At 42.3% G+C, this 21,601-nt stretch overlaps 1 protein-coding gene across 1 annotated transcript in view; it reads right to left on the bottom strand.

Annotated features, from left to right (window-relative positions):
* Window positions 1–7,150: 7,150 nt before the first annotated feature.
* tbkbp1 (TBK1 binding protein 1) overlaps window positions 7,151–21,601 on the bottom strand; it is a gene marked incomplete at both ends in the record, with an annotated part of 33,542 nt that continues 19,091 nt past the window's right edge. The window contains 5 exons of the mRNA XM_079492467.1: window positions 7,151–7,279; window positions 7,680–8,452; window positions 11,300–11,415; window positions 20,403–20,464; window positions 21,191–21,393. Of these exons, the coding sequence (XP_079348593.1) occupies window positions 7,151–7,279; window positions 7,680–8,452; window positions 11,300–11,415; window positions 20,403–20,464; window positions 21,191–21,393 (1,283 nt within the window). The remainder of the gene's footprint in view (window positions 7,280–7,679; window positions 8,453–11,299; window positions 11,416–20,402; window positions 20,465–21,190; window positions 21,394–21,601) is intronic.

The raw sequence follows: 21,601 nt of genomic DNA, 5'->3' as shown, positions 1-21,601 counted from the left end.
ATGCCATGAAAAGCTCTTGCCCTTTCACGTCATTCACAACACAGGCCTATAAAGACACCACACCAGTTCCGCAATTTATTTCAATGCAAGTTCCAGTTTATTGTATTTTTTATTTTATTTTTTTTCAGAATATTTACAGACAGAAAGAAAAAAATGACTATTTATGTACTTTTTTTTGTTTTTTTTACAATATGTGTAAAGTCCTTGATTGCCAGCTGTGCCACACAAAGGCCCTGGCTATACTATACCTCTCATTCATTAGTGTTATATTAGCTCTTTGACAGGTATGGACCATGGAGTTAGACTGAGGTCTCCATAGACACTCCACGTTACACCCAGGAGAGGAACCTGACTCACTCTGTTTTCTCAGAATTCATACAGACTCTGATTTGTTTTGACCCTACTACACAGTAACACCGTAAAAAACAAAATTACACTCTGACAGTTGAATGAACACTGAGGATATTACTGTGTATGCATCTCTGATCCCTTTGGCTGGATACACGCCTTGTGTTGGAATCTGCAGCAAAATGAAACCTCTCATTTTGAACTGCACAATCCAGCTATGAATTTTCCACTTGCTTGTGAAATCCAGACTTTCTGAGCATTACCGAGGAGAATCTTGCTCCTTTCCCCGAGGCTACCAGAGTGTACGTCTCAGGCTTGAGTAATAACCTTGATGCAAACCCAGATCTGGCAACCCTTTTTGTCTCCTGAGCGTGGGTGGGGGAGTGGGGGAGAAACGATGAGGATCTTAGATCTTGACTATTGATTCATGTTGTGATCTCGACGACAGTGGCAGGTACAAAGACTGAAACAGTACTTAGAAAAAGTGGACTTGATGTTGTCAACTTGTCATTATCTGACGGTGTTTGGGGATGAGCGACACGACATACTTACGAACGTCAGGGTGGTATACTAATACTGTACATTTGACTGTGTGATGCTGTGAGGTCATATACAGTAGGCCTCACTTTGTTCGCTGTGCACTGTAGCTGCTGGTCAACGGGTTTTGGTTGTGAACTCTTAAATCCACTAAAGCTCATCTCCCCTTACAGACATAATAAACCCTTCTTGCCTGGTTGTGGGGGTCATGATTTTCATATTTGTACAGAGCAAATTATTTCATTTGTCTTTGGTTAACAGATCCACCGAGTGAAAATATAAAAAAAAGTAGACATAGTTGGAAGTGGAGTCTTTGTAACTCTGAATGCAACTGTTCCCACAGTGAAAGCCTTGAGTTCAACTTAAGGTTCAACTTAAAATCACAAGGAATTCCCTATTCCTTTGAATTCTTCATGAACTCAAAGGAAGAAATCTGACTTTTGCAAAAGTCTGATTTCTTGTGCTTTAAAGTTGAAGGATTAATGCCTAATTTGTACTTGGTTGCATGTACAGAAAATAGCTGATCTGCAAGTGTAACACTCGGGAATTGAACCTGGGTCTCCCACATGGAAAGCCAACATCTTAACCACTAAGCCAAAGGGATATCCCTATGACTAGGGGAGATATTATACTTTTGATGTCATCAGGCTCCTCTACACTATCTCAATGCATCGTAGCACGATGTAGATCGGCTATTTTGGGTGTGCAACACCGACGACGTGCAACTAAGTATAAATGGTTAGGTAACAGTACAGTTAGCGTAGAACCGGCATGCACGTTATGCTTGTTGGTTGTGCTACTTCCCCTTTCTTTTGATGCGCGATGAATCAGACCGAAAAGTGCTGCTACTGTAGGAAGAGTCTCAAAGCCTTCAGACAAAGAAGCATGTGTCCACTATGACTTTAAAAAATAAATTATATCTACTTGTATATATATTGTTATACTGTTAATCTAAATCTTTTGGAATGTGGTTTTACACATTGGAATTTAACGGTCAAGATACACAACCCATACGGTTTATATATATATTATATTATGAAAATACACAAACTCTGTGGCAGTGCACAACCAGTGTTTTAAATCAGAAATACAACCTACTGTATGGTTAGCAGCTTTTAGAATTGAGATCTGATTAGTTCACTAGAGTAGAGAACATCTTACTACATTCCAGGAACTCTAGTCTGCAGGGTAGTGTATTCATATGTACAGTATCTTGGATATAATATTGGTGGTTGGGGTTTTACACATGGATTTACAGATGCTCCAGTTGTATTGTAAGGTATTGAACAGCAGCATACACGTCGCATTATGTTTACAAGCTTGCAAAATACACAGCCTGTACAAATATTTTAATAACACACAGAGTGATATACTGTAGGTACGTACATACAGCAGCATAGAATTGATGGGATTCACAAAAGCCTAAATCTGCCCATACCGTCTCCGCCAGGAGGTTCATGGATTGGCCCGTGTTCGTGTCTGTAAACAGATAACCTTGCATACTATTAGGGTGATCAGCAACGTATGTCTTGCGCACACTGACGGCAGGCCAGGGACGCGTGATTATGAATCCCACCAACGTTCTAGGGTAGACCCGCCTCACTATGTGTCTGATTGGCTCCCGGGAAGGCATCGTTTTACTGAGGTTAGGCCGTTCGGGTTAGGTTTAGGGGGGTGCATACTTAGTTTAGACTAGTCATTGGTTAGACAAGGGTTAAGGTTAGGTTTAGGTTTAGGTGTGCTGCCCCGTGGGAGGTTAGGTTTAGGGTGAGGGTTTGAGATAGGTTGTAGTTGTAGGACTAATGACTGGTCGCAAAAACGAGAACTGTCAATCACAACGACTACTGGCCAATCACAGCAGGGCTTTCCTAGAACTGCAGTGGGATACATAATAACGCGCCAGGGACATAAATTCTCAACTATTTGTTTCAGATTGGTCACCAACTATATCATTTTTGTGAATGAATAATCGCAGAGTATTCATCCCTCCTCCGTGCCATGGGATATGAGGATATGGATCTTTATACTATCAACTGGCCAATTACAACACTCCTGACCCTCTAGTTTATGGGATGTACCGTAACAGTGTTAGCCAATCGCCAATCTGAGAATCCCAATTGCAAATAACGGAAAAACAGCACCCCTGTGAGTCAACAGTCGGTCTTGAAAGACTAGCCAATCGCAGACATGCAAACTTGCCGTTAGAAGTCGACGTTAGAGTAACACCAAAAAAATATACATTCATCATGAGACAACATACCCCCAAATGCCCAAATCATGAGAGTCCAGGACTCCAGGCACATTGAAACTGAGTGCAAGCTGTCTTTAGTCCCTGTTTGCCAACACATGCAGCAAAACTAGTATAGCCTAAGCGCCATCTTGAAATCACAGATAATATGTACAATTGCCGAACGAACATGCTTAAGTTGAATATAACGTGTTTTGGGTTATTTGATCTGGACACCAGGGCATCCCTACTGATTGTAATGTTGAATATGTCATGTGTGTTGTGTATGAGTTGAGACCAATCTGCATCGTTTCTTTCTCCATTTCATATGGAGTGTCACACGCTCACACACAGGTCTGAGGTCTCATTCCTGAGACTGTGCTGGCATATGGTCTGCCACTTTTCACATACAGTATAGCTACATCTCATCTCATCCTACATGATATTACTTTTCAGTTTCATGTTTGATGTCAACCTTTGTACCCGTACTGTCATTAATACAGACATTACCTCTCCCAAAGGATTCACAAAGTGACTGTGGGTGGGGTAGCGAAAACCCAACACGTCAAATAACAACCTTTGATTGACAGAGATAAAAACATAATTGGCAAAAGGAATTAACAACCAGACTTTACAGAACAGTGAATCACAGAAATCTTTTCAGAATTACGTGTGATATCTACTGACATTGGAGCTGGGAGTGTTGCGCACACATATTGCTATGTATTAGGCTATAACATTTTAATAGTTCAGGTTTGTCCCAAGTGATGACAACATGCCACAATATTTTTTGATTTGTTCACTGCCCAAAGATTTCTCTACCTGTCTACTCTGGTTGTACTTGTACTGATGTAATAACATTATTATATGAAATCCCTTTTCCCCATGGCTCCCCTTTTCATACTTGTGCACAACCCCAAAACTGTATCATCACATGATGCAGACAGAGAGAAAGATGGAGAGAGGTAGGGCATGCCTCCTGGCGGAGATTTGCACTGTGAGCGCACCTTTACAAACTGGCTTTAAAATGTATGGATGCATGTACCTACGGGTAATGTGTACAAATCAAACCTTTAAGACTGGTTGACATCAAGTTTTTCTGTGAGAAAACAGAAACTTGTAAGATACATGAGCAGATTTGAATTAGAAATTCTACCCGTGATGAAAGGAGAATTTCATAGGTCAAAGGAAATTGTCATCCTAACCCCTGAAGTTCTGACTTGGCAAACTGGAGATGATGTGCCCAAAACGGCATCTCCTTTTTTTCCCCCCTTTTTCTCAAAGCTAACAGTTTCAGGTGACCACAGCTCCCCTTTGTAACAGCCATCTGTGTTTTTTTGTTGGGCGGTCTGGGCAATCGTGACATCAGAGTGTGTTGAAGCTCAGGTCTTAAGGAAGACTGAGGAAATTACCAGTTAAGTCTTTATACAGAAAGAAAATAATAAAATAAAATAAATAAACAAAATAAATCCCATGCCCTCATATTGCCATGGGGATTTCTACCTTCAATGCCGCTATTTACAGCAGTGTGCAAGCACACTGGAGTCGTCGTGACACGTCACCAGCATGACAAATGTGGTGTATCATCATTTGCAAAAATATATCTTAATATATATTCCTTTAACCTTGTTACTTACAAGTCGATCGGTATAAATAGTAACTTATACATGGGAGGATATAATGGGCAACTGAAAACAGAGATATACTCTTTTGGCTAGGGCAACTTAAAGTGCTAAGATACTTATGTTCAGGCCGCAAGCATTAAGGTATAATAAGACTACTTTTCTTCCGCATGACATGGACAGGAAGACCCTATCAACATCAGTACCCTGCCCTGCAGGGCTGCAACTCAGGATTAGGATCAGTCCACTTTCAGTTCATCTAATAAATAGTTTGCCAGTCACACTCAGTCCACTCTCTATATCTATATCTATATCTCGGCATCAATCAGCTGATCAAACGCTGTCTGGTTAGCATTTTCATGGTCTGGTAACAGCTCCTGTGATCCCCTTTCCACCGGTTGGTTCCCAATGGGAACCGGTTCAGTTATTTTTGGTTCTTAGTCCATGAGCCAGAGCTCCAAAATTGGTGGGAAAAACTAGACCTATATTAAATTGTTTATAGGATCAATACAAGTAAATTAATACATGATAACCCTTCCACAGTAGTAGCTTTTTCATATTTTCGATTATTCTGCATATTTTCCTACATAATGCCTCATTTGCATATTTGTAATGTAAAATTTGTAATACAATAAATCATTGTCTTCGTGTAAGTACTCAATTGGAGAAGTTTCATGGTGATAACAATTCAATTCAAAAGTTTTGCCCACTCAATTCATAATTGACGTTCCAATTTTGGAGCTCTGGCTCATGGACTAAGAACCAAAAAGAACTGAAGTGGTTCCCATTGGGAACCAACCGGTGGAAAAGGGGCCAGTGAGTTGGCATCTGCTCTACAGATAATCCAAATTTTGGTTCACTGTGTTCCAGATTCCAGAATATAGGGGATGGCATGTACTGCAATGCACATGCTCCATTGGTAAATACTAACATTTGTGAAAAAGAAAACGCATGACATATTAAAGTTGACAGAATGTGAATGTATAGCATTTCAAATTAAAACGTTCCTCATGGCTCCTTGCTCATTCATTGATGTGCAACTGTCTTTTGAAATGCTGAGCAAATAAAGTAAAACTGTCAATTACTGCCAGCACTCTTAACCATGCCACCCTCGCCAGAAAGACCTGGCGCAACTTACACTGTGGAACAAAATGAATCCAAACTTCAAGCCACAGCTCTCATTACAGGATGGCAGCAGCCAGGGTGCGTATTACAAAAGAGAAAGGCAGACCTGTCTCAGTATAGGGCCATCAATAAAGGACTCTATATGGAAAACAAAAACATCGTCATCCAAGACACAAAACACAGGGGAGGTCTTTCTTTTTTCTTCTTAAAAAAAGAAAGAAAAAAACACACTTAACACACTTAATACTTTGTTGACCGGGATCCCCCAGTGCTCAACCATGGCCCACTCCTTTTATTCTCTCTAAACCAAATGTCTTCGCCAAAAATAGTTAGTTGTGAGCTACGTTGTGAGCTCGCAGCTCACAATGTGTCACATGGCGCGTACAGTAGATCTTGTATTTTTGACGAATGCTCGTCTAGATTCTGACATGCCCAAAATAGGGACACTAGGGTTCAAGTGGCTAAACCTGGGCCCTGCTTTCTTAGTTGTATCTGTCATGGTGATCAGTTATGATGGTGTGGTCACTTCTTTGTGCCCCACTCTCTGCAGGTGTAAAGTACGATCCAACAGGACCACACAGACAATTAATGTACAAAGTGTTTGAAGGACGACTTCACCACTTTTCCACCTATCTATAGGTCCTCACTAATGTTCATGATAACAGTAACACAGATTCTACTCGGTCTGTGTCTCATGGGAGGGCTGTGGGCAGTTCAGAAACCCGTCCACCAGTGACATCATCGATGGGGAATCCATAAGCTAATAGAAACGGCAGGCTTTCTATTCCTGAAAAGTTACAATGCGATAATGGAAGGCATTGCTCTCACGATAATACAAATCTATATATATTAAAAAAGAAATCTTGTTTAAAAAAAACAATCTATCTAACGATGATGTCACTGCAGAAGACAGGGTTCTGAACTGCCCACAGCCCTCCTTTGAGACACAGATCGAGTAGATTCGTTTTTGCTATTTTATCATGAACATTAGTGAGGACCAATTAAAGTGGCAAAGTCGTCCTTTAAAACATATCAGCATTAGACCTGATTCTGGCTCTCAGAAACAAGGGATAACATAGTAACACACTTCTCTTGTCTGACCATTTTTGCATCCGTCGCTGTATATTTTGATAACAGGAATATGTTTTTTTTGTTTGTTTTTTAACTTTATTAGAATATATCACTATGACCCTTTGACCAGGTCTGTCAATCACTTACATAATCTAGTGTGTGTGTGTGTCTGTGCGTGTGCGTGTGTGTGTGTGTGTGTGTGTGTGTGTTGATCAGATGTTCAGATCTTGCTGTTCTCCAGGTGAGAGTCGATGTGTTTGATAAGGGCGTCGTCTGGGTAACCCACAGGGAATATCAGCTGGCAGAGAGGGCAACTCCTCATGTCACTCTCCTCTGTCTCCATCCACAGCTACAGGACACACACACACACACACACACACACACACACACACACACACACACACACACACACACACACACACACACACACACACACACACACACACACACACACACACACACACACGCACTCAGTATGGTAGAACAGTGGTTCTCGAATGTTTTTACTTTTTATGTCAAGAACCCCCAAATTGATGTATTTGCCCATCTTTAAAAATTCTTCAGAAATGATCCAAAATAGCAGATGTACAAGCTCACAGTGCGGCACGATTTTTCATTTTTGCTGGGGACCCCCAACCCCGACATAGGGGGCCCCCTGGACCCCACTTTGAGAACCGTGAATATAAACGTAAAAAAAAGCAAACAATTGCAATAAGACCTTTCCGCAAAAGACGTCACACTTAGCTCACATTGATGGAGGGCCAGGACTGGGCGTGCTCCGTGGACAGGTATCCTGGCGGGTGGCAGGCCAGCATGTTGGAGCGCTGCGGGATGGGGAACGCGGAGCAGGACGAGGGGCCTCTCGCGGGCGAGGGCATGCCCAGCGTCCTCGGCGGGCTGATGGGGCACGCCCAGTCCTCGTCATCGTCGGAGGACTGCCCCGGCGGCTGGGGGGCCGGCGTGGACGGCGGAGGCGGCTCAAAGTGCATGTGGGACACCTCGGACAGCGGGAAGGGCATCTCTCTGGAGTGACGCAGGGAGTCCCCGAGACCCCCGTCTCCTCCGCCTCCGCCCATGGAGCACTGGTGAGGAGACGGAGAACTCCTGTGATGCGTCGGTCCGCCGCGGGGGGAGCCCATGTGTTGCGACTGTTGCTTCGGGTAGCCCTCCACGTAAGGCCGGGGCTTGGGCAGGGTGGAGACCGGATCGTGGGTGAAGCGGGGCGGACGCTGGTACGCCGACGGGTCGGCGACCTCGGAATAGCTCCGCCGGCCCTGAAAGCTGGCCCTCAGGTGGTGGCTGGACGGCCGACAGTTGTAGGAAGCGGGGCCGTTGTTGATGTCCAACAGGGGCGAGCGGCGGTGCATGTCGGGGGAAAGGCGCTGGATAACGGGGGAGCACCTCTGGGGGATCGGAGAGTGGTGCGTTGGAGTCGGGACCGGAGAGTGGCGCTGTGAGATCGGCGAGTGCCGCGGAGAAACGGGGGAGTGGCGCTGGTGGTGGATAGGAGAGTGAAGATGGACTGGGGACACACAGAGGATGAACCATTGCGTAAAAAACACATTTTAAAAACACTATTTACACAACCGTTTGTACAACACATTGTATGTCATACTGGCTTCAATAGATAATTTAATTTAATAAAGGCGTTCCTAATTTTTTACTTTGAGTGCCCGGATCCTCTCTTTTTATCTGAGCAAACGAAGGCCCAGGTCTCTGTGCGGCCTAGTGAGCCAACAGAGCCGACTCATGCCAAAATACAGGACTATGTTCACTCACTAGCCAGTAGGAGATAAGTCAGACCCCTCTGGTGTGGTGGAGGACCGAGGACTGTGTGTGTAGTAAGAGGGGACAGTACTGCCCCTGAGTGCCAGCAGAATAGACCAGCTTACTGGGCCAAAATGGGACCTGAACCTGCCAAAATGTCTGTAGCCCCAGGGCCTCAAGTATTATTAAGGCATCCCTGGCTGTTGATACCGTAGCTCCAAACTATGCAATCTCAGTATCTTAGCATCCACACTTGAAAGGAGAAGCAGTGGGGTCGTTTCCAACGCCCTCATTTGGTTTTTCTGTTGAAAATGAGTGGCTGCGACGGTGCTTCGATGATTTCGGTGTTTTGGATGTGATAAACAGATTGATTAATAGAAAATTGCACCAGACTGTGTGTGCAAGCTGTGTGAATTTCTGCCTCTGTGGGGGGTATTTATATGCAAATATCATGACCAATGGCATTGCAAGACTAAACAATGAACATCAATGATGATGTTTAGGTGGAAAAAAAACAGAACAAAATATATATTCATTTAGTAATTAATTAAAATAAAAATGTTACCGAAAAGCATCGTTGGGGCTTAAAGGGTTAAACGTTTGGGCTGTTTTATGTGTAGACAGTTACCATGCCATGATGTTACCCTAAATATTAGTAAGATATCTCCAACTCCGTGGATTACAAATTCACAATCCAAAATATTCTCAGTGTTGACATAGTTTTTCCGAACATTTGGCATTTGGCATTTCACTGTTGTAGGTGAATACACCAGGGATGTCTATTATTTAAAACAAAATACATGGAAATGCTGCTGGAGCCCCCTCGTTCAAAGCAACCATTCACCTCGGCGACCCCTATAAAGAACTCGTGAATAAAATAACATTTCCACTGCAATGTTTTCTGGCATTTGTAATTCTAATCTAAAGAGCACTAGCTATAACAATCTTGTAAAAAAATAAGTTGTCTCGTAGATACTGCACCAAGAGGTTAAATCAATAATGTGCTTATATTTATTTGAAAGGGATGTATCCAACTGCCTAGAGCAGGGGTGGGCAACTGGCGGCCCGGGGGCCACACGCGGCCCCCACCTTCACTTAATGTGGCCCTCAGGTTAATATCAGAATACTGTTATAATATTGGTTTCAGCTGTTACAACTCCACGACATGCAAACATGACCCGCTTTAATTACTTCAGTCTAAATTAGTAGCTCAATGCTCAACACAAGTATAATTAAAGGCATTTGAAATTACATAAAAATGTTCATTTTCAGGATTCCAATTCAAAAATAGCAAAAACGTAAGATTTTATTTCGAATATAGCAAAAATAGCCGATCTACAAGCTCAAAACGCGTCGCGCTGCGACACGTTTTGAGCTTGTAGATCGGCTATTTTTGCTACGACAGTAATATATGGCCCTAGGGAGTGAGTGTGGAAATATAGTGGCCCTCTCCATCGTCAAAGTTGCCCACCCCTGGTCTAGAGTGCATTCACCATTTCCTGTTAACTATAAGATCATTATCAGCCAGTTTGGGGTGGAAAGGCACACTTTTTTCAGGCTCTGCATGAGCATTCAGCTTTGTTTCTATGCAAAGGGAAATTAAATGTATTGTTTTGTGGTTGAGGTGTTAAAATGGAGGTGCTCTTTATACTCTCAATCTCAGCCTTACAGAGACAGAAAACAGATAATTGGGTAGAATTCAAATCTTGTAATATACACTGGCACCCCCTCCTTCAATAAAAAAAAGAGAGAATTTGTCACCGGTTTTCTAAGAAGTCCACTACCCTGATGAACAATTCATGGAAAATGTCAACTTTTTTCAAAAGTTCCATAAATAAGACATTTGGGTGGGTGCTCTTTTGGCTCACCTGGTAAGCGCACATAGCACATAAATAAAGCTATAGTTCTTTCCGCAGCTGGGACCAGGTTCAAATCCTCTCTTTGCAATAATGTCAACCTCTCACTCTAACTTACCAACAACCATTTGTTTAGATTCTAAACAAACAACAATTGAAAAATCTCCGAATCACTTGTCTTGTTCTAAACTTTAGAACAAGACAAGTGATTCGGAGATTTTTCAATTGATCTTTACAATAATTGACTGGTTGATTGAACATTTTATTCACAGTTTGTAGAATGGGTACATTTCAAAGGAAAGCACAAGTCAATACAAGAACTGCTACAAGGATAAAACCATAAAAAGCAATAAGACTTGTTTCCGGGTCCTTCATTTTCAATTAACCAGTCTCAACATGTTGTTTGGCAGGACGTGCCATTCAGTTTCTACAATAAAGGCATTGTGTGTGGTGCTTTTTGGTTTGATGTGAGACATGAGCTATAAATTCAACTTGGCACAGGAAGAGTAAAAGTGTTAGAAGTTGTGAGGAGAAGTTGTGCTTACCGTTTTCCCTGCTCCAGAGTCCAGACATGGTATCTGCCTCTGGACATATTTTATTTTATTGCAATCTACTTTGAATTAACTTGTTATACATAATGTTACCTGTTACAGTGTGTTTCAAAGGACACTGTTCTCTTTTAAAACAACTCAAGCTGAGCATGAGAAAATAAACTGCATATTTTATAACATAGTGTAAGTGCTAACCTGGACTGGCCTGCTCCTGGGAGGCTTTCCTCAGGATCTCTGTCTGGGCCGAGCTTAGAGCCTGGAGACGCCCCAGCTCCTCTGTTAGCTCAGTGTAGGCCAGAGCCAGGTCCACCCTGCAAACAGGAGGAGCACAGCAGTCATATCATCAGTGTTGTTTTTGTCGACTAAAACGAAGACGAAAAATGTTCGTCGACTACCTTTTTTTCACTGACGAAAACTAAAAACAAACTAAATTAAAACTAAGCTACGATGACTAAAACTAAGACTAAATATACTGACAATTTCGTCAACAACTAAAAACTAGACTAAAATGTTAGGAAGGGACTAGTGGACAAGAGATCCAGTATAAGTCATTTTACAATTAGTTGCATGCTGAAAATAGACGATCTACAAGCCCACAACGCGTCGCACTGCGATGTGTTGTGGGCTTGTAGATCGGCTATTTTCAGCAAGTGAAAAATCACTCATTACGACGGCATCAAGGCCCGCCAAAATACATTTTGTTCGACTAAATCAACTGTAGACTAAATCTACTAAAATCTTATGATATTTAGTCGACTAAAACTAGACTAACACTAAAACATTCCAGGTGACTCAAATGTGACTAATCAAAAACTATTCAAGAGACTACGACTAAAACTAAAAGCTAAATGTAGGCCTACTGCCATAAACAACACTGGTCATCATGCAATCATTACAATCGTTTTCATTAACATGCCTGTATTTTATATTGCAACAGGTACAGGTAAGCAATACATGCTTAATCATGCCGTCTTCACCCTCCAGAAAAATACTGCCTTTGATCAAAGTTTGATGTGACATTACTCCAGCAAACGTACCGTACCATACCATACCATACCATACCATACCATACCATACCATACCATACCATACCATACCATACCATACCATAACATACCATACCATACCATACCATACCATACCATACCATACCATACCATACCATACCATACCATACCATACCATACCATACCATACCATACCGTCCATACCATACCATACTCAGGAGCTAACCCAGAACAAAACTATAATATTCCTGACTTAATGTTGTAAACCAACCAGAGATAAAACCTTAGAAAACAAGCAGTTCCAACTGGGAGTCTTGTATTTTTAGAGTGCCAAATTACAGTGCATAATTGAAGTGCGTGAAATCACACCATGTTATGCAAGATGTGCCGTGACACTCTCTCTCGGGGGCCGTATTGACAGAGCAGTTCTATTTCAAGAAACATAAACAAAGCTGGATTATACTCTTATGTCTTAAACATGACAATAAGTCTTTCTTTTGTCTTTACTTGTTGTCCCGGCACGACAACAACTCAAACTAAAAAGTCATTTTTACAAAAGAACATTTAGCTAAAAGAACTCTTGAGAACATAAAGCTATGGATGACATGGCATGAAACGTCCATAACAAAAGGCAGTGTAATAAGACTCTACAGCAGGGGTGGGCAACTGGCGGCCCGGGGGCCACATGCGGCCCCCACCTTCACTTAATGCGGCCCTCAGGTTAATGTCAGAATACTGATATAATATTGGTTTCAGCTGTTTACAATTCCACAACATGCAAACATGACCCGCTTTAATTAATTCAAGTCTAAATTAGTAGCTCATTGCTTCAACACAAGTATAATTAAAGGCATTTGAAATTACATAAAAATGTTCATTTTCAGGATTCCAATTCCAAAATAGCTAAAAATAATTCAAGATTTCAATTTGAAAATAGCGAAAATAGCCGATCTACAAGCTTTGAGCTTGTAGATCGGCTATTTTTGCTACGACAGTAATATATGGCCCTAGGGAGTGTGTGTGGAAATATAGTGGCCCTCTCCATCGTCAAAGTTGCCCACCCCTGCTCTACAGGCCTGTTGACGACTGATAACTGACACCAGATGAAGAGAGTGATACTAGTTAGTAGTTTACTATATGTGGGTAAAGGCAGAGAGATTGAGATTGTGAGGGAGATGTGCGTGGTGGTAGAGGTGGTTGTGTGGAGGAAGTGACTCGTCTTGCTGCTATAGCTGTCAGCACCTGTACCCCCTCACATCTGATAAGGGAAATCGCTAACCAATTTCCCCTGAACTCCTTCAGTCTTAACTTGCGTTTTACTCATGCCAGAGAGCGATAGTGGCAGATTATGATGATGATGAAAGACTTGAGTTGGTTGGGAAAGATGCTCTGATTTCCACTTAGCGAGCGCTTTATCCCACAATTTCATAAAGGTGTTAAAACAGAAGGGTGGCATGTGCATGCGTTAGCAAAATAATGCACGCACAGTTTTATAGTAGCGCTAATACAAAATAAATAAATATATTATGTATGACATGTACTCTTCGTTTCCGCTTTCAGATACAGTAGGGTTGTGTAAAAGTGATGAATGAAAGTCGATTACTATATTTCCATTAATAACAATTATTCGATTAATCGATCATATTTTATTTATATATTTTATTAAATGTTTGTTTTTATGTTTTAGGGGGATTTGTTTGAGTGAAACTTTGATTTTTAATTACTTCCTGTAGAGGCAAAATAGAGAATAAATAAATATTACATACATAATAGGTATCCGCTAAAATGTAATTACTAGCCTTTATTAAAAAATATATATATATATTAATAATATTTTATTAATATTATTTTTTATCCTATTAAGGCTTATTCAAATAGTCGATTATTCTGACCCATCCCTAAGTGAATGCAAACATCTAAAAAAAAGTCAAAAACAAATATTAAACAGAAACATATTTTAATGCTGTCCTGGACGAGTAACAGGAGATGTGGTAGAGATGAGTACCAACGTGTAGTTGGTCTTAAATCTGATAAGGTCTGTCTTATCAGAACTCATAAAACCAATTTAACAAAATGTCTCTCTCCTGATGCCAATCTGACTCAGCTCATCTCCCCTTAGAGATGGTGACGGATAAAAACAACGAGGCACGACACGTCCGTCTGGGGTTCAACTGCCTAAACGGCACCAGAGACATAAACCTTAAACCTGCACCGTCGTCAGCACTGCAGTAACATACTGCATGTGCAGCCTACGCAGCAGAAAACAACACACGCTGTCACATTTTAAATGATTACCCTGGGCGAGCTTACTCACAAACTTAATTGAGCCTCAACGTGTGTGTGTGTGTGTGTGTGTGTGTGTGTGTGTGTGTGTGTGTGTGTGCGTGTGCGTGTGCGTGTGCGTGTGCGTGTGCGTGTGCGCGTGTGCGTACGCGTGCGTATGTTAGAGAAACTAACATTTTTGCCAGCCAGTGCCATCAGGTTTTTCACATTATAAATTAAATGTTCCGCTACCATAAGCATGTTTTAACATCTGCAAAGCAAAGAGATATAAATAAAAACAATATCTGCAAAGAGATACGAATCAAAACGATAATAAAAACAAAAAAACAAGTTTCTTCAGTCAATAGTTAAACATTCCATTACAGCCATCCTTAGATTTAAACCTATTTCCACCAACTTGCTATGAGTCAGACCCACTGGGTGGGCTATAACGCCACCTACTTCTCCCGAACACATTAACGAAGCCATCAGCAACATGGCCCTCTGCTCAGTGGATTAAAGCCATCAGCAACATGGCCCTCTGCTCAGTGGATGGTGAGCCACTCACTACCAGTGTCAATGGGTTGACACGATACTGTAGGCCTAATGGCCCTGTTATAAATACACCCACAAAAACCCATCAACAGCAAAACAACATGCGCAGCACTCGGACTAAATCACTTACTGTACATTCACTGCCAAAGCCATCCATACGCTGTATTATTTGTCTGTCTATATCGAACATTTTTGGTCGCAGTCCAAAACTCCCATCCTTTCGCTGTCTATATTTTAAGCTCTGTGTATTCGAGAAGGCATTCTCCTCTCTCAACAACACAGATTTATATTTGTCAGTTTAGAATCTAAACTGACAACTTTGATAGATGCATGTGATTCTTTCCTTTTCACACCTAAGTCACCTGGCCTTGGGGGGTTTTGACAGCCGCACTCTCTGCGACGCAGGTCAAATAGCAACACCTCGAACTCAGGGAACCTCACGGAGTCTGAGCCGGCGTGAGAGTACTTTGTCACAGAAAAAAAGTTTTACAAATACAGCATTCTTAGAAGGAAAATGTGAAAGTGAATGTATCTGTGCAGATTGTAAAGTGTGTGTGTGTGTGTGTGTGTGTGTGTGTGTGTGTGTGTGTGTGTGTGTGTGTGTGTGTGTGGGGTGGGGGATTTGACGGCAGTTTGGTGCCAGGAAATCGATGCGTCAGGACAACGTGTGTGGGAGAAGAAGTGAACGGTGCGTGGGCTGGATCTGACCTCTGATCAGACATTAGAGGGCCGCGGCCACTTGTGCAATCCATAAACCAAGCTGCTCTAGCAGATAGTGTTCAATACATCTGGTTCTTTGTTTGGCAAGAATTGGCAGTTGGCACACACAGGCCAAGCTGGGGTCAGCTGGGAAGTTGCCATCACACCAGTATACTTTTTCTTTCAAGGTTTTTTATGGCCAGTTTACTGGCTGTGTCACTAAGCACCCTTACACCAGCATGCATAGAATATTCTTTACTTACTCTTTTCTATTTTATGAAATCATATATACATATATTGTTTTTTTATCCCATGATTTTGTAACCCATTTTTCACCCGGTGCCTATATATATATATATATATATATATATATATATATATATATATATATATACACACACATACACAATTATGTCTGCATTAGCACAAGTACTGTACTAATGTCCGTGTTGTTCACCTATGTTTGTGACTATGTATGTTTGTGTGTGACTCATGTGTGACTCGAAACAGAAACAGAGACAGAGAGATAGTGCTGCACTGTTGCCTGCTAATGAGAGAGAGAGAGAGAGAGTGGGGGGGGGGGATTTGCATTTTGCACCACTCAGTTCACACGGGTGTGATTTTTCTACCAATCTGTGACATTACAGAGAACTGAGGACTGCAGCAAATACCGTAAATGCAGTTGCAGTTGTGTAAAGTACATTAAAAAGACCTCTATTCTACATTGTGATACCACTGGTCCTGCACAGTGTACAATATGGGCCTGCCAGGTATTAAACGGGTGTTAACCAGCCGGCAGATATAGCGCTAGGAGATTTCACACCTTGTCCATAAATTTACTATACTACTACTGCTATTCTCCTTAAAGGGGAGAACCACCCATACTACAACTGAATTGGCTGAAAATGCTCTAAAAAGCGTTCTATTTCAATTCAAGTCGCACTGTTTATGCTGGTCCCATTGTAAACTGCGGGCGGCCTGAGAATAACACATCTTGCCCCAAATTCCAAAAACTGCTTTTCTCGGCTAAACAGGGAAGCTGATCAGCCAGCTCAGATCAGCTAGCTCAGATCAGCCAGCTCAGGGAAACTGGAAGTACCCTCACTAAAAACGCCGGGACAATGCTCCACACGTCCCAAACTCTTCTCCCTTCTGGCTCCAAAACTATGGAATGCACTTCCCATTACAACCAGAACTGCAGCCTCACTCCCAATCTTCCACCGTAGTCTGAAAACCCACCTTTTCAGACTCCATCAGGCCCGTAGCACTTACACTACCCCCTTAGATAACACTTTTGTAGACTTCGATAGCATTTGATACAGACTTATAGCATGTTATGTAGACAGCACTAGAATTTCATTGTACGTATGTAGTCACAGCACTTTATAGTATATATGTATAGCATATTATATATGTATAGTTTCATTATATAGATATTCCACTGTTACGTTCTTAGCTTACGCATTTTTCATGATAACTACTTTTTATGTAGTTGACTGTTGAAAATGGGTGATTCTCCCTTTTAAGCACTGTTCATGGGACACTACAGGTGTTTAATGAGACCAGTGGTGAGATACTGTATAACAGACTAAAGTCTGTTGCATGTCAGGTCCTACTGCGACTGCTTTCCATACATGCACAAACAAGGGTGTAGTAATGACCTGAAAAGTGCCTAAAAATGATCAAAGCATTTGTACGATACTGGGAATGAAAGTCAATTATAATTGGCTATAGTAAGGTAAAAGATATTTGTATGGACAACCTTGTGAAAATATGTATATTCTTAAAACAGGTTGTGTCTGACAACTTCACAATGAACAAAAGCCTTTTCCAACACTGAAATTAAATTCCCATTTAGTACAAATCTTGTATCCTGCATCCTAAAAATGGATGGCTACTTGCCCGTGTTACACTGCTCTCCCACACGCCCGCCAACACATTCTATAAAAGTAAAATAAAAAAGCAGGCTATTTTCACTTATTTGAGCTCATGCTTCCTTCAATGCATGAGGAGTGAGCAGGCCGCTTCTTTTCACCTGACAGGGGGGAGTTTCCCCGGACGGACATAGCGCGTGGAAGGAACACGTTATTCCAACCAGTTCCTTTCCCCTCCAAGGCTATCGAAGCGGGGGTGTTGTTGAGTAATTTTCCTTTCCCCTCCAAGGCTATCGAAGCGGGGGTGTTGTTGAGTAATTTTAGAGGTAAAGAGGTAACTGTGGATTGGAAAGTGCAGTATAGTGGTAGGCCTCCTCCACTGCTGTGCTCAACAGTCCTTAGCCATCCCCAGCCCGCCTCTGCCTCACTGTTTACTTTCACTTTGCTCTCCACTGAAACCATTGTGGGGGTTCGTTCGCAGTGTGTAGGGCAGCTTTCCCTCTTAGTACAGTACAGTACAGTGGGTTGATCTTGTTTACCCGGCGGGGCGGCAGTGGCTCAGGGGGTAGAGTGGCTGGATGGTAACCGCAAGGTTGCCAGTTCGAACCCGGGCTCCCCCAGAGTTAGTGTCGAAGTGTCCTTGGGCAAGACACTGAACCCCTAATTGCTCCTGATGTGCTGGTTGCTGCCTTGCATGGTTTCTGCCGCCATCGGTGTATGAATGTGTGTGAGACTGGGTGAATGTAATCCACAATCTATGTAAAGCGCCTTGGATAAAGGCGCTATATAAATGCACCATTTACCATTTACCCGATGAGCACCCTGGGGTAATTTGAGAGATTAACTAACTACTATACTATAGGTTCTAAGGGAACCTCAAATCGTTTAGGGGTGGCATACAGTATGGCAGCGGTTCTCAACCCGTGGGTCGCGACCCCTCGGGGGGTCGCCAAATTAGTTTGGGGGGTCCCCAAATTATTTTCAAAAAAATAATAATTAAAAAATAATTATTTTTCAAAAATAGCAGACCTACAAGCTCGTAGCGCGCCACTCGGTGGCGCGCTATGAGCTTGTAGATCTGCTATTTTTCAATAGCTAAATTATAACATAATGCTTAAAACACCAAAAGGGGTTCCCGCCCAAAATGGGTTAAGGTTATTGTAGCAGTCAATTTATATTGGGGGTAGGGAGGGGGCGGGGCGGGGGTCCCGAGACATTGCCAAAGCATTTCCGGGGGTCCCCGGCCAAAAACTTTGAGAACCCCTGCAGTATGGGAATGGAAGAAATTAATGGGCAGGGGATGAATGAATGAATGAACGGTCACATCAAGCCAGTTTGCCAGAGTTTTAAAGATCATTTAAAATAATGACATAGTAGATGAGTGATTGCCAGGGAGAACTAAGTGGCACTTCCACTGTGATCACACTGCCCCCTACTGCTCAGATCACCTCTTATCCTTTTCAATTTAAATAATCCATTGACATCCATTTGACATCATTCTGCATGTGCTTTATATGGATGCATTTAGAAGGAATAGAGGAGGAGTAGAAGGGAAATGTTATATATAAAAAATGCGGCTCCTTATACAAAAACGGTCTCAGCACTTCTCAAGGCTGTGGTTTCATTAGTGCTAAATCTGAACCCATTTAGCCCGTGGTGGGATCATGCTCATCGTCTGGGTTCTAATGAGGCCCCAGGAGGTCAGCAGAGAGCTCCTGTTGGGACATTAACCTGCTTGCACTCACCTTTCTCCATTATTCTCCTTCTTATCCAGTGGTGGAAAAAAGTACTCAATTGTTTTACTTAAGTAAAAGTATCAATACTGCAATGTGAAACTATTCTCTGTTACGTTAAGTAAAAGTCCGGAATTCAAAATGTACTGTTGAGTAAAAGTACAAAAGTATTGGCATCGAAATGTACTTGAAGTACCAAAAGTAGAAAGGTACTCACTATATATGCAGAATGTCCCATTTCAAGTTTTCAGATGTATACAAATATTTTGAAAATAGCCGAAATCTATATAGTGCTGAAGTGTTTAATGCATGTTTTGTAATAATAATCAAAGTAACGAGTAACTAAAGTTTTGAAATAAATACAAATGAATGCTTTCACTGTGTATTGTTGAGGTTGGTTAGTTATTTTGTTTTGCGAAAAATGTGTGAATATCATAAAACTCAGCTGGGAATATCCAACTGGGGACCCATGGCAGCGGTATGTCGGACCCCAGGTAGACTAGAGACTCATTCATGTGTCTCTAATGGGGATCCTTTTTAATAAACATAAACTTCTGGGATGGCTCATAAAAATACATCATCCCCCGTGGCGCTATAGAACCGCATGTGTGCTATATATGTGTTATGTAAATGATGTTACCTTTGTTCTTGCTGAACTCTTAAAACATTAATGAGGATTCTGCCAGGGACACTGAAATGTCACGTGGAGGTGAAGCCGGTGAGATATGGCAGCAAGTCTCCTAACACTTAATTAAGCTCAATTCATACTCTGTCGAACGGAATGCCTGCTGAGCTGCAGAACGGTGATCTTCAAGCTAATAAAGCATCACGCCAGGCCTTGCGCCGCCTGTAGCTCTATTTGAACTTACATGCGAGGTTTGTACTTGTATTAAACTGAAGCACTCACTCCCTTTCTCTGTCTCTCATCTCCTTCATGTTGCCTCCCCTCATCAACTTCCATCCTCTCCTCCTTCCAACCTCATATCCTTTCTGCCTTGCTTTTGGCATTCTCTCTCTCTCTCTCTCTCTCTCTCTCTCTCTCTCTCTCTCTCTCTCTCTCTCTCTCTCTCTCTCTCTTCTCTCTCTCTCCCTCCATCCATCCATTCCGTTGTCCCTCCTTTGCTCCCGCCTTCTTTCTCTCCACCATTGATGGGTTGTGGTCACTTACTGCTCGTCTCCCACCTTCTTTATCCACTCCACATCGCACTGCTCACACGACGAAGTCATTTCCTGCCGAGGTAGAGCGTGAAATTAGATTAGCATGCAGGTGCTATACGAGGCTACCGGGAAAAAAGTGACAGCGAGGGCCAGGGACGGATTAACCCCCATGAGTGCCCAGTAGTATTGGTGGACTCCCATAGCACGCGGGCACGCAAAATATTTGGGTTTTTCCGTTTCTTTTTTAATTATATTTTTTACCTAAATTTAACACAGTCAACGAACGGCCAATGAAGGTCCACGGGAGCCCTTTTCAGGGCCTCAAACCCAGTACCGCGCAGTCCAGTTTCCCTGAAGGGCCCCTGGGCCGCGGCCCCAACGGCACAATGGCTAATTTGAATGTGTTGAAATGTGTAAAAAAAATTGTTTGAAAATAGCCGATCTACGTCTTGTTGATCGGCTATTTTCAAATGGCCAAAATGTATATAGGGCTGAAGTGGTTTAATGTAAGTTTTCTAATCAAAATCAAAATCTCCAAAGTAACTGTATATAGTAACTAAAGTTTTCAAATAATTGTAGCGGAGTAAAAGTACAATATTTGGAGCAGAAGTTAAAATACAGGAAAATTGGAAATACTCCAGTAAATTTAAAATACCTCAAAAGTGTATATATACATAAACATGTAGGCCTACTTAATTACTTTACACTACTGCTACTGTGTGTGTGTGTGTGTGTGTGTGTGTGTGTGTGTGTGTGTGTGTGTGTGTGTGTGTGTGTGTGTGTGTGTGTGTGTCTGACCCTCTCTCTGTGGCTGTTCTGCAGCTGTCTCATCTCTTCCTTCAGTCTCTCACACTCCGCCTTCACCTCCTCCTCCCGCTGACACGCCCCCTGCACCTCGCGCCGCGTCCCCTCTAGCTCCGCCTCCAGCCGCTGCAACTTCAGGTCGGACAGCGTGTCCAAACTACGGGAGCTCTGCAAGCTCATGGCAGGACAGTCCAGCACTGGGAGAGAGAGAGAGACAGAGACAGAGACAGAGAGAGAGACAGAGACAGAGACAGAGACAGAGACAGAGACAGAGACAGAGACAGAGACAGAGACAGAGACAGAGACAGAGACAGAGACAGAGACAGAGACAGAGAGAGAGATGCTTTGACTAATACTTCACAGAAATAATACTTCATACTAATAACACAGGAGAGAACTTGCATT

Source organism: Electrona antarctica (assembly GCF_951216825.1).
Source record: "Electrona antarctica genome assembly, chromosome: 22".
In the NCBI taxonomy this organism is placed as follows: domain Eukaryota; kingdom Metazoa; phylum Chordata; class Actinopteri; order Myctophiformes; family Myctophidae; genus Electrona; species Electrona antarctica.
Note: the sequence above shows the minus strand (reverse complement) of the source record. Positions and strands in the feature narration are given on the sequence as shown.